Source organism: Brachyhypopomus gauderio, chromosome 17, assembly GCF_052324685.1.
Source record: "Brachyhypopomus gauderio isolate BG-103 chromosome 17, BGAUD_0.2, whole genome shotgun sequence".
NCBI lineage: Eukaryota > Metazoa > Chordata > Actinopteri > Gymnotiformes > Hypopomidae > Brachyhypopomus > Brachyhypopomus gauderio.
In genome coordinates, this window is record NC_135227.1 from 4,834,113 (window position 1) to 4,848,164 (window position 14,052).

The 14,052-nt window shown below is 43.5% G+C and overlaps 1 protein-coding gene across 12 annotated transcripts in view; it reads right to left on the bottom strand.

The window, feature by feature from the left end:
• smoc1 (SPARC related modular calcium binding 1) overlaps positions 1-11,498 on the bottom strand; it is a 36,194-nt gene extending 24,696 nt beyond the window's left edge. For all 12 annotated transcript variants that reach the window (XM_076977769.1, XM_076977777.1, XM_076977775.1 and 9 more), the window contains exons 1-3: positions 11,178-11,498; positions 1,279-1,444; positions 1,073-1,156 (exon numbers count right to left, since the gene is read on the bottom strand). In XM_076977769.1, the coding sequence (XP_076833884.1) occupies positions 1,073-1,156; positions 1,279-1,444; positions 11,178-11,279 (352 nt within the window). In that variant the 5' untranslated portion in view covers positions 11,280-11,498. The remainder of the gene's footprint in view (positions 1-1,072; positions 1,157-1,278; positions 1,445-11,177) is intronic.
• Between the last annotated feature and the right edge of the window lie 2,554 nt (positions 11,499-14,052).

A 14,052-nucleotide genomic window follows, 5' to 3' on the forward strand; every position in this document is an offset into this window, starting at 1 on the left:
TTGTTCTGGTGTTCTGATGTTCTGGTGTTCTGATGTTCTAGTGTTTGGGTGTTCTGATGTTCTGATGTTCTCTTGTTCTGGTGTTCTGATGTTCTGGTGTTCTGATGTTCTGGTGTTCTGATGTTCTGGTGTTCTGATGTTCTACTGTTTGGGTGTTCTGATGTTCTGATGTTCTCTTGTTCTGGTGTTCTGATGTTCTGGTGTTCTGGTGTTCTGGTGTTCTGGTGTTCTGGTGTTCTGGTGTTCTGGTGTTCTGATGTTCTGGTGTTCTGGTGTTCTGATATTCTCTTGTTCTGGTGTTTGGGTGATCTGGTGTTCTGATGTTCTGTTGTTCTGGTGTTTTGGTAAAATCCAGAATCAAGGTCAAGATGTCACATGCACAAGCATTTGCAAGCAGAATATATAATGTGGTTTGTTCTCTTCTAACACAGATGGCAAGTGCATAATTACTCATTTGTCATTACATTTTTACATTCATTTGTCATTGTCTTTACATTATTCATGTATTCCAAAATTAAGGAATACATGTTTTGAAATGTTTTACTTAATCACTAATAGTTAATGCAGTAAGACCATTAACACTATATTTTAGTGCCATTTGGTATAATGGCTAAGCAATCAAACCTGCTGGATTAATGCTTTAGTTTCGAATGGATTGGGGCTTCAATACAGTTTTGCAAAATTTCTTGGTTTATCTATAAGGTGTTCACATGATGATTCTGCTTCAAATAGAGGGTGAACTCTGACTCTGACTCTCACACTATGTGAAGTCCTACTACCATGTTATGAACACTGGTCTCTTAGATGCAGACGTTTTATCACAAAACAGAATCACAATCACTTTGTAAACAGACATGTAGATCAGAACAAGAATTGCTTAGCCAACAACCTAAAGGCTAAGTCACATTTCTTTAATTAAGTCAGACAGTTTCATCTCAGTAAGACTAAGTGCAAAAAAAATTTTAAATATCAGAAAATTTGAAAATATTAATGTATGGTCTTTCCATTGAAATGTAAAAATCTTTTAATATTATTCATGACATAATGATGAGTAAGACCAGGTGTGCCATACCTTTCAGTTCCAGCTCTTTGACCTCGGGAATGTGTGTGGGAACAGGTAGTATAGGAGGCTGATCAATCCGAATCCAGTTTTTCCCTGAAACCATTTAATGCCTGTGAGAGTGTATAATGCCAAAGAACATCTTATGAATAATAGGATAAACTGTTGTTAAACACATGAGGTTTTTTTTGCCAAGCTTCTGGCCTGTGGCTACTGACCTCTGCAGCGCCCCCTGTAGGCTAGGGTGAGTGTGCGGTCTTTGCATTTGGCCTTCTGCAGGTCACAGCTGGTATCATAATTGCGTCCGTCTGATCCGCAGACGGGCTTGCCATGGGTCTTGGAACAGACGACTCTACAGTGGCTGTCTCTGTCCCCAATTAGCCACTGGACACATAGAGCATGAAGAGTTAGATACAGATCATTACATGCAGCTGTGTAAACACGGCCGGGTTCTGCTAACGTCCAGTATACAGACACCACCCCCATGTTCATCAGTCACATAAAGTTTTCACATGGTGAAGTAAAGAAGAGGCAGAACACACAGCTTTGACTCTGCGCACATATATCCGACACCAGGCACAGCAGAGCTAAGCAAAGTGCTCCTCGGCTTTAAGATGTCTCCAGCAGCAGGACCAAACATCTGTACCAAACATCTGAGGTGAATCATGCGTCTGGAGAAGACCAAATTACCCGTGGTGTTATTATTAGTGATGCATTGAGTTACCCAAACAAAACCGAAGAATTAATAGGCAGTCAAACAGATCTATTCATGCTATGGTTAATAAATGCATGGGCTCATATGGCCCTCAGATCCACACAGACTGATCGTTCGTTTCCTCTGAGGAAAGTTGAACCAGTAGAACAAGGAAAGCCAGGAGAACGTCAGACAGAGATCGGTGAGGGCTCCTTCACTCCTGCACGTTTCATGCTGTTAGATCTGCTGTCCCAACACCAGCGGCAACACTGTTCTTCTCTCTACACCTCACCTCAAGCTTGTTATATCTCACTGTGCAAGATTTCAGCACGGAATTAAATCCCACTGACTTTGTCTCAGAGAGACAGAGAAAGAGTGAGAGAGAGAGAGATGGATGTGGAGTAAGAGTAGCCATGAGTCATCAGTCATCAGTGCAACCACACAGCAGAATCAGTGTCCCATCTAAGCGTTGCTGTCCGGCTTTTAGCTGGTCTCACAGCAGGGAGCCAAACCAACGATTGACTCACAACCCTGCAAGCTACACAAGTCACGTCAGGAAATCCAGGGGCAAAGAAAATGTTGACATTTTCCCCATAAGACCTCTGAGTTCTGACAACACACCTGCATATAATTTGAATTGCAGAATGTTGCTTCAATCTCCCAAAAAAGCAAATTGGTTAAGCTTCAGATATGAATAAAATATAATTAAATCAACATTCAGGATCAATAAGGACTTGAGCAACACCACAACAGCACTGACTCAAACCCAATAATAAACATAACTTACACATATTTACCCATATATAATAAAGAACCAAAGTAACCAAGGTATAAACCTTCAGCCCAGAAACTGTAATACTGCCTAATAATATCTGCAGTTTTATGAGACTTATACTCTTATATGGAACTTTTTGAGTAATATAAAAGTATCATGTGGACTTTAAGGTAAATTTGATGGATATTAAGGTGGTGTCTTGGTGCAGTGGGAGTGATCTGTTGAAAGCAGGGAGAATAAAATTAAATCACTACTTCTATGGCAGCGTCTGGGGGGAGCTAGCAGTATTCTGGCTATATTTTCACTCTTAATTTGTATATCTTCTTACAGGCTTTTGTCAAAAAACCCAGTCAAGGAAGCCTGAAAAGCTGGTGAAAGTTGGTCCAGGTTAAACACTAGGTTATAAAAACAACATCTGAAACAAGCTGTTTTAGAAGGTGAGTAAGAAGACAGCCAGCGTTCATCCAGCAGTCTGTGAGTGCTCTCACTGGTCGATGGGGGAGACAGAGAGGTGGGGGAGGAACACCCCACAGGAGCTGTCTCTGTGTCTCACTCTGTCTCTGTGTCTCACTCTGTCTCTTTCTCTGTGTCTCATTCTGTCTCTTTCTCTGACTCTGTCTCTTTCTGTGTCTCACTCTGTCTCTTTCTCTGTGTCTCACTCTGTCTCTGACTCTTTGACTCTGTCTCTCACTCTCTCTGTTTCTGACTCTGTGTCTCACTCTGTCTCTGTGTCTCACACTGTCTCTGTGTCTCACTCTTTGTCTGACTCTGTCTCTCACTGTCTCTGTGTCTGACTCTGTCTCTCTCTGTCTCTGACTTTGTGTCTCACTCTGTCTCTTTCTCTCTGTCTCTTTCTGTGTCTCACTCTGTCTCTGTGTCTCACTGTCTCTTTCTCTGTGTCTCACTCTGTCCCTCACTGTCTTTGTCTCTGAATCTTACTGTCTCTGTCTCTTTGTCTGACTCTGTGTCTCACTCTGTCTCTGTGTCTCACTCTGCCTTTGTGTCTCACTCTGTCTTTGTCTCTGTGTCTCACTCTGTCTGTTTCTTTGTCTCACTGTCTCTGTCTGTCTCTGACTCTGTGTCTCACTCTGTCTCTGTTTCTGTGTCTCACTCTGTCTTTGTCTCTGACTCTGTGTCTCACTCTTTTTCTGTGTCTGACTCTGTCTGTCTGTTACAGTGCTGCTGATGGACGACTGTGCCCCAAGGTGTGAGGGATCTCTGAGTTCATTCTCTGTGTTCAGCGGGCGCTGGGCAGTGACTGGCAGCGGCCCTGAAGGGATCCTGTGCCTGACTGTTCTGCTGCCATAGCGTCACCATGACGTCCGGGAACACAAAGAAGCAGCATGTTTATCTTTACCAGATAACACCGTTAATCTCAGCACTCCGGCAAACCCACATACTAATTACATAGTGGCGAGACCCAAATGAAACTCTCTGATAAAAGTGAATTCCTGTGACTAACACGCTAGAAATCAGTTGGCATCACCTGAAGGAAAGGCAACCCCCCCAGCTGGACCCCCCCACCCGTATTGGGAGGCAGGCAGTGGAGATGCACTTTTAACAACGCTTAGTAAATTATTTGAAGCTGGAGCAACACCAGAGTCAAAGCCTAAAATTTAATGGCCGTGGTTCTCTAGACACGCTCTTAATATATTCCGTTTTTTTATATAATATGGGAATGAAAGCTCTTCAGTAGTAAACACTGAATGTCCTGCTCAATTCACTACAGATTCAGATTTGAATAGGTCCTCTGTTGAGTCTTAAATACAACACTCTGAAACAAATGATCTCCAGAGGTAGAAAGCGTTCCCTTTCAAGGACTCTGAACTCACTTCTGAGGCGCTTGTAGTGTAGTGAGTGTGTTGGATGACCATAAAGTAATTCTGCCAGTGACTTTTCTCCTGCTGAACAGAGTCATTTAGACTGCATTACAGCACATCATAAAACGTCTCAGTGTGTCCTGAACTATTTACAGTTTATTTCTCTATGCCATAAACATTCATTTATTTTGGGGGAAAGAGGGAAGCGTTTCAGAACCTCAAAAAATAAATGTCAGCATCAGTAACATGAAAGATCAGAGAAGAAAAAACAGAGTGGTTTTCAAAAGAGTTTGATGTCTCAGATTTTTAAACTGCTTATGATATTTTACAGCTAAAAGGCAATATGAAAATACAGCAATTCTTCTTCTTTTAAAGGCAGGCTATACAGATGAGGAAAAGTGCTTAATGCTTAAATATCTGTTTGCCATTTAAAAGTTGAAGCTCTGTCTTGGAGCACAGCGCAGGAGAGCTCAGTGTGTGGGGCGGGGATGGAGACTCCAGCGCAGATGCATACACACTCTGGGCAGAGGGCACTCCTTCAGACATCAGTGGAGTGTGTGTGTGTGTGTGTGTGTGTGTGTGTGTGTGTGTGTGTGTGTGTGTGTGTGTGTGTGTGTGTGTGACAGAGGGCACTCCTTCAGGCATCAGTGGAGTGTGTGTTTGTGTGTGTGTGTGTGTGTGTGTGTGTGTGTGTGTGTGTGTGTGTGTGTGTGTGTGTGTGTGTGTGTGTGTGTGTGTAAGAGGGCACTCCTTCAGGCATCAGTGGAGTGTGTATGACAGCTCTGCAGTGCCAGGGACACTCGCTGTGTGTGAGAAGCTGAATCCCCTCAGATGGAACCAAATCAAAAAATAAATGGTGGCAAAAAAGCACTCCCAAAAATGAACGTTTGAAAGCGAAACAAAGAAGTTGAATGAATGAGAAAAGAAATGAAGAGGAGAGAGATGGGAGTGACGAAGAGCAGATCAAGCATCTCTGTCCGAATGGCGTTTCCCTGGAGACCTGCAATCCTGACTGTCTCTTTGTCTGTGCCTCTCAAAGATCTCTACAAAAAATGTGGCCCTCAAAAATATTCAGTCAGTCAGTGTGAACTGGCAAATAGCAAAACTTGAGTAAAGGCCATGTCCAAAGAAAACAGAAATTCTAATCAATGAGTGAGATTTCAATAGAATATTGCATTTCATATTAATCAAGCTGTAAAACAAAGCGATGACAGTCAATTTAATCTAAACCATTCCTCCTGGTTCATCCAGATTCTTGTGAATTTTCACATGTATCCCCCTCCCGGAATACAGAATCACATTAAGGATTATATGCTGAGTCATTAGGGTTTATATGATGTCAATGATGTCATGTCATACAGTCTGGGAGAACTTGATCGTAGGGGAGACTGGGGTAAGTTGTGCCACGAGACATCTTTTTTTGGACATGCTATATTATCGAAACAGTTATGTTTACACTCATTCTGTTTGCTTGGAGGGATGCACAACATCCTGAAATATTTGCAGATATGTTAGTTCACAACAAAACTATGATTGCCTTGATGTAGTGATCCTAAATATGAAAAATGGCTCATCTTACCCCAGTCTCCCCTAACCATTTTCTGGAATTATTGGACAAATAATTTTAAAACATAGAATTTGTATTTCTTTTTCTGTAACTCTAATTGCCAACCGGACTAAATACGAATCATAGCAGCTCCTGAGGTGTCTGAGGTCTCATGAAGGCACTGAACAGGCGAGAAGGATTTGGGTCTTCTGAAGGGCAGAAGTATGGGGACGTGCCACAGCTCAGAGCAGCTGTGCGGTCTGGGCCAGTACAAAACAGCGAGACCGTTCAGAGCCCTGGTGTCGGCCTCATAGACACAGATCGACACCGAACATGCTGGCTGTGAAACATTTAGCTTTTTCTGAGACATTCGAGAATGTGAGAAAGGCAGGTAAAAAGCCTGTGCATCAACTATATGTAAAAGTCCTTAACTTTAGCTTGGGGTTAACTAGCAGTTCATAGCATAGAATATCAAGCTCAGACCTGCAGTTACAAACAATAGCTTAAACACATTGTTCCGGACTGAAATTAATTATGCTGATTAAAAAGACTTATGATTGTCCATGGAGTACATCTGTTTTGACTGAGAAGCCATCACAGCAGATCAAGAGGCACTCTGATTGGACACTGATTCTGCAATGAATTAGTCTGAGGGTGATTAAATCGCACGAAATGTACAGTGTATGCGGATGGCTTCATATTAAAAAGGTCCACTAAAATCTCTTGCGTGTTCTGTGATGAGGTGATAACCAAAGCAATAATTTTCACCAGTGGTCACTTTTTACAGGCGGACAATAACATTTCAACTTGACCATTTCTGATAAACCTGGGTGTCTCCTAAAGCACGACGTGGCCTCGCAAATTAAGAAATACACGAATAAATAAATAAATATGCTAAGATGTGCTTCTCGTGGCTAGAGAGAAAGAAAAAAAACAGGCCCGTGCTTTTATCCTGTTGTAATTGAAGGCTCTGGGAGGCTGGCAGTCTCGACGGTATTTCCCACAGTGTGCCGTATCATTACGCTGATACCCTCCGCTATCTCCTCCCAGCAAAATGCCTCAGCACTGACCCAGAACACATTCTCTGTCAGAAAGCCTCCCTTATCCAAACCCCAGCTGTCTCTCATTGTGTATCAAGCACACAGCCCTGTCTGTGGCCCACACAAGGAGTGTAGCTTTCCATCGCCTGCTCCTCCACCCTCTCACTTTCTCCGCCTTTTGCTCTCTCGCTGGCCTAGGGCTGCCGTCTGTGCTGATGTCTGTCCTGCTGTCTGTGCTGCAGTCTGTGCTGTCATAATTAAGACACCTTATGCCGCACATGAGCAAAAGATGCATGGTGATGGACTCTCTCTCTCACACACACACACACACACACACACACACACACACACACACACACATACACCAACTCTCTCTCACACAAACACACACACATATATGCGCTGTGAACACGTGCAAACGTCCTGTGTCCCTGCCTCTCTGTCCCTGCCTCTCTGTCCCTGTCGTTATCTCAGATGCACACAAGCCTCCTGTAATAAACCCAGTCACTGTTCTTTAAGGCTGGGAGAATAGACTTGGCACGCGGTGGAGGCTCACCTGGCTCTGTCTGGTCTTTACACAGTTTTACGAGGCTTGGGTGATGCATTCCCTCACATCTGAGCTCACCTCCAACAGCCCCTCCACATTTAAGCTTTTCACACCAGCACCTTTCTTGCCCTGATGTGAGCTTTCTCTTCTCAACACAAAGTACCTGTCCAGCATCTAGTGCACACAACATACAGAAATATGTGACGTGTTCAACCATGTGCTTTCAACCACTCTGAATTCGTACAGTTACATGTGTCTCTGAACGCAACTCTGAAGAGCATCTGTCCGCAGGAAGTTAGTTTAATCCAAGGTTTTATCCAAGGCAGTTTTCTAGATTATGGCTAGTCTCAATATAACGACTAAAATGCTACCAAAAATTCTCCAATGAAAACTGGATTAGATTATAAAATAATCCTTTAGTGGTGCAGTTATAATGAGGCATTCTGGCACTGCCTAGCATGTTTTTGCTCCTTACAGACTTTTCTACAGGTCTTCTATTTTGTGAACAGGTCATCTGGTTCTATCTTCTCCTGACTAGCGTGCAACCAGGCTGTTTCACACATGGATTCAGTAGCTGAATATTTCTGATGGTACTGCTGTCTACAACCTTACAGGCAAAACACTGAACGATGCGTGAGTGTGATTCTTTTACTGAGGTCTTCTCTTTGATCAGATTTTCAGACGCACTCACCGTGGCCAACTGAAATACTGTCATCTTTTTTATTTTATGCATTTTACAGCTGAGCGCCTTCCAAGCAAAAGTAACATCTCTCAAGGTTGTAGAACACAGAGCACATGTGGTAGCTGGACATGTATCCCCTCGAATATCGCTATAAATCACAAACACGACCCTCTGTCTTTGCTTTTGCTCAAAAGCAGAGTGACTTTATGTTCTGTCACAGTGTATTTAGAGAAATAGTCTTTGTTGCCTGCATGTAAATATATTGACAATGTCATATAACCAAAAACCTAGATGTGTAATGAGATTTAATCAGACATTTAATCAGACATTAAATTAATATGAATGATTTCCAGGAGCACTGCTATCCAGTGACATCCAAAGGAGGATAGTTTTTCCTTTTACTGCATCCTCAAAGGCTTTTCTTCCTTATGCACTTGAGGTTTGTCTTCAGCCTTGGTCTAGACCTGCAAAACTGCTTTGAGACATGTCTGCCACTGAAACTTGAAAGCATTATGTGAGCAAAATAGAAGTAGCTGAGCTGTGGGTCTTCAGCGCACCCAGCACTGTTCACGTCCTGCTTCCTCGTAGTTAGCCGTGACCGTCACTCTGACGCCACGCAGACTCAAGGGTCGTGTTTGTCTGACTGCAGGACTCGGTAAACAAGTGGGGACACATTTAGGTGGCCTTCATACATTATCAGTTCGTGCTGGACGGTTCAGTGGCCAAACGGTTCCCCCGGCTGCTTCGCTACTTGGTGTAAGCCTGGCCCCTCGTCTCCTGCTCTGAAGACCGAGCAGGAATCACAGGTCACAGGGGGAAGTGGAAGGCAAAAGCTACTGGGATGGAGGGGCATTGCAGCTCGACCTTTACCAAAGACTTAACGCGCACAACTCTGTTAGTCCAGTAATAGTCCAAATGTGCCTTCCAAAATGGCGGCCTAAGGCTCTCCGATAATGCTGCTGTGACAGGTTTGTCCTCATGAGGAGGGAAGGGGAGGACAATGTTTCAAGCATTAAACTTCAGCGTTTTTTAATATCATAACCCCTGTGACCTCCTGTAATGATTACACAAGAGTGTTATTTAATATTATAACCCACTGTGACCTGCTGTAATGATTACACCAGGGTGTTTTTTTAACTCTCTGAAAACGTATGAGGAAGAATGTATTATGGACGTTTCATAGCATTTTCCTGCGTTAGGGAGCACAGCGACTTATCACGCATGCATGTATGCATGCACACATGCAACAGACACACGCACACACTCCACCTGTTACAAGTGTTGTCCTGTCTCAGGGGGTCCACCGAGTGCCAGAAGTGAATATGGAAAAGGTACATCACAGTGAGGTTAGATGAGGAGAAGTTAAAAAAGAAAAAAAGATTATGACCTGTTCTACATGTTGAGCACAGAATGTGAAGTAAATCACCAAACTGGTTACGCGATTGCTATACTGTGTTAAAAAACACAGTAATAATCTACTGCAACGTTCAGTCTGCACATTGCATGGCAAAACTGCATTCAAACCTGCTGCTTGCCTTCCCAGATTTACGTGGCCGTTATTAAAAAAGCCCAACACACACAGCTGGAATAACGTTCGTTACATGGAGATGCTTCCACACAGACGGTCCGCTGCTATATTCAGTGCCGTCTGTGACTGTACTGCAGATTAATCTATGATTCATCAGAGCCCTCAGACCACAAGTATGACAGCCGCTCTACGCCATACACAAACACACGTTCTTCCTCGGGCACTACATCTCCTGCTCTTCCTCTTGTTCGACATCTCCTGCACTCTCCTTTCCAGTTTCACTCACTTTCGCTCTCTCTCTGTGGTCTCTGCAGACCATTAAATGGACATTTACCAAAAGGACAATCTTTGCCAAATCTTTCTCTCGCCTGAATGACTGTCAGGTACTTGAGGTTTCTTTCCCTCTCTCAGATGGAAAAAATGCCCAGCGCTGGCCCGTATTTTAGAGTTTTGTCTGGCCAGTGTCGTATCATAGATTCAGACCACAGGCAATAGAGCAGGGAGAGAAGGGGGGGGGGGGGGGGGGGGGGAATGGAGCTCATCACCACGACTCAAACCTTCTCACTTGTGAAAATGACAGCCTGACAAATGAATGAAAAACAAAGGTTAGCAGAGGGAAAAGTATCGGTTTTAAATACAACCATATAGTGGTACTATTCAGGACCTTAAGCCCCCACCAACTGATTCAGCTGTGAAAGGGGGGGGGGGGGGGGGATTCACAATGTTGTCTTTGTTGAAAATGTATAAAATGCTGTGCAGGGAAAGCAGTGGTTCAGCTCTTTCTTAGAACACAGAGGGGTGCACAGCGAGCAAAGAGACTATCTGACAAAGGAGTAAAAGGTGCGGTGAAGTCTCACTGACAGACCCACACCACCGTGTCACTGCCTCCATACACAGCTGTGCTATTCAGCCTATTCCATAGGTCAAGCAGTCCCAGAACATTTTAGACGAATCAAAACTATTACTTTGTGTGTGTGTGTGTGTGTGTGTTAAGATTATGCAATAAACTTTTTTTTGCATAGCTGTTATGAGTAAAACCCATGAAAATCAGGGGGATTCTATAAGGCTAATGATGACTAGGACACTGAGTTTGATTTAGACAGACCTAAATTAGATTAACATACATCAGCATTAACAGAATAACTTCTTCTTTCTCATTTCTCCATTCTATAAGCTATTCATCATGGCTTCATTATAACACGAATAACTGATATCCAGCGCATGTCACACGTCCTGTTGGTCAAATGCTAGCAGGTAGACACGAAAAAACGAGCATGAACCCCGACTTCATGACTTCAAGCACTGACAACTTTCAATGACGCAGATCTGCGAAGGCTGGACACTCGATCACGTGACAAATCTACAGCGTGCGAAATATTTATTGATAAGTCTAAATTTCAGCTCAGCAAAACTAATACCGATACAGTCTATCAACCAGAAGCGGAACATCATTTGGTCAGCGGACACTGGACCGGTGTGACTCACCCGCGGACCGGTCGGTTTCTGTGCGTCGATCCGTGGAGGAAATATCATAAGTAGCGAGAAAGAATACAAAAATACAAAAAGGATGCAACTGTGGGAAAACATATCGTCATTTGTTGAACAAACGGTTTTGAACAAGTTAAAAAAGTTGCAAGAGAAAATTCCAAATTGCGTCCTGGTGCTGAGTAATGGTCCTCAGTGGGTTTTCCTTTGTGTATAATGGTGTATATTCACATAGTGGCAGAAGGCGCCCACACGTCACACACTGATGATCTCCATACTCACTTCACCCACACGCTCCTGCTGCAGGTTGACTGGTGCGGTTCCCACTGGGACTCATTTAAACGCCCGAGAGGTGGGCTGAGAAAACATGATTGACACTACACACGTCCAACGAGCGCACCCTGCTTTATATATATAAATATAACAATGTTACACGCTCGTTTTATATATATATATAACGAAAGTGTAACATATTTATACAAGCGTACGTACATACATGTGATATATTTATATATGCGTGTGTTTCTATATCCAAGTTATAACATAATGTCTTATAATATGGAGATAATAGCAAACAACGTAAACATATTAATAATTTGTGGTGAGGAAATAAAATTGCGGATCGTCCGGTTTGTGGATTAACGGGCTTCGCTTTTTGGCAGTGAGTTCTTAAGTGTTGGGTTATTTCGCTCTTTTTGTGGTCGCCTTTGAGTGTGAAAGAGGAGAGAGAGGCGCTTTGAGCTGTGTGCAGGTGTCCACCTACCACACACCACCCTTCACGCTCGCACCTGCACACACAAACGCTCAAGAAAAAATGAAATACAATTAAAACACTGACGTTTTGCATTTGGCTTTGAAGTGCTAAAAGGTTTTGGCAGATCCACCAGAGACCGTATATATAAGTCTCTGAGATCTACCCGACCTTTGTATGGTCCTCTTTTAGTTCAGTTGTTCCTTTCTTTGTGAAAAGCTTTGTGGAGATCAACTTTGAACAGGCTTGTAATTACTGTTAAGCCGTGTATTAACCTTGGAATTCACACAGTCAGAAAAATAATTTAATGGTCTCTGTGTGTCGCAACTGGTTTTTAATACACACACACACACACACACACACACACACCCATATATATATATATATATATATATATATATATATATATATTGGAATATATATTGGATATAGGTCCATCCAAAATATGAGATTAGAGAGAAGTGAAGTGATGTCAGGTGAGTTTTGAAGGGTTTGTCAGTCAGAAGTGATGTCAGGTGAGTTTTGAAGCAGGCACTGAGTGTTCAGTTTAGGGCAGCCTGCGTGTGATCCTGCTGCTGGGAGCGGAGGGGTGAGACCCGTCCCATCTCCCCCTGGAGGGTTGGCCGGGCCGCGCTAGTCCTCACTGTGCCAGCTAGTTCTGGCCAGACCCGCGTGACGTTATTGTGGGGGAGGGCAGGACCGAGAGGGTGAACAGGAGTGTCTGATGGAATGTTAACGAGATCACTTTATGTCCTTATGCACTCTCCCCAACATCCTAGGACCTCACACCACACAAGGATGCAATGGCTCCACGGAGAGAGTGTGAAACCTGGTATTGGTGTAACTCTGCCCAACACAACCCTGCCTGACAGGGGAGAGATGGAGCAGATAAGGCTTAAATAAAAACAAAAACAAAATGCTGATGCCCAATCACCATGCTGCTCCTGTCCATAGATCCTCAGTGCCTGTCCACAGTCTGTTTACAGCAAACAGAACAGGCAGAAAATTAGCAGGTGTCTGTAGACGCAGCGAGCCGGCCCAAACCAGCGGCACCCTGCCGGCTTGGGTTCAATTATCGCCAGGCTGTGGATGGTGCATGTCTTTAATCAGCACAAATGAACAAGGGCATTATTTTCATGTCAAAGATAAGCATGACAGGGCCACTTCATGCTAAGTGACTGTAATACCTGTGTAGTTTATATTGCACATTTCTCACTGCTGTTAAACCCAGTTGCAGCTCGTGTAATTAGACATCTGGACGGGGCTTTATTGTGGTTTTGCCAGATCAAGGGAATGTTTTTGGTCCAGCCTTTTTCACACTGTCTGGGAGATTCTTGAAGTTTCATTAATTGTTAATAGGTTTTTAACAACAATGACCCCCTCTGGGGCACACATTCCCTCACCAGCCTCGTAATTATTCTCCAAACTGCTTCAATACCAGCACACCATACACCATCTCAGTCCTCCAGAAGTTAGACTGCATTACCCATCTTCATCTGTACAGTGAGATGCAGCCTTCTGATAGGTTACGGTTCTCGTCACATTTTCAAATGTTTTGTTTTATCCCTTTGAAAAGCTGTCTTTGATTTGCTGCTATAACTATAAGTGAATTACTGTGTATTAAAGACAAATACATTTGTGAAAGGATGGTTCAGATCTGTGCACCTATAAGTAAAATGCACTACTGTGGCCAAGATTATGCCTCAAGCAATTTGATGGAGTGCTTTCTACATCCATGCCGTCTCCGATCTCTGTATTAGAACAAAAGGGAAGAGAAAGGTGGGAGAAATAGGGGGAGAGATGGACGGAGAGGTGACTGCACTCAGAAATATGCGAGGTCAGGAGAAGAGGCCACTCCCTTTCAAGTCTCTCATCTGGCTTTCATTGGATGAATTCCACATCTTTAATATGTACAGTGGTTGCAGTGGGCAGGATGGTGGAACTTCTCTCAGCCTGAACGTCCAGGTCTACGTTTCCTTTGTCACAAAACACGTATGGACTGAACACATCTGAACACATCAAAGAGGGGGCTTGTCATTCCAGAACCTCATCTGATGTTAGGAAAGAAATGAGAGAGAGAAAGTGAATGAGAACAGAGGGAACGCGGGTGTGAAAAGACCCATT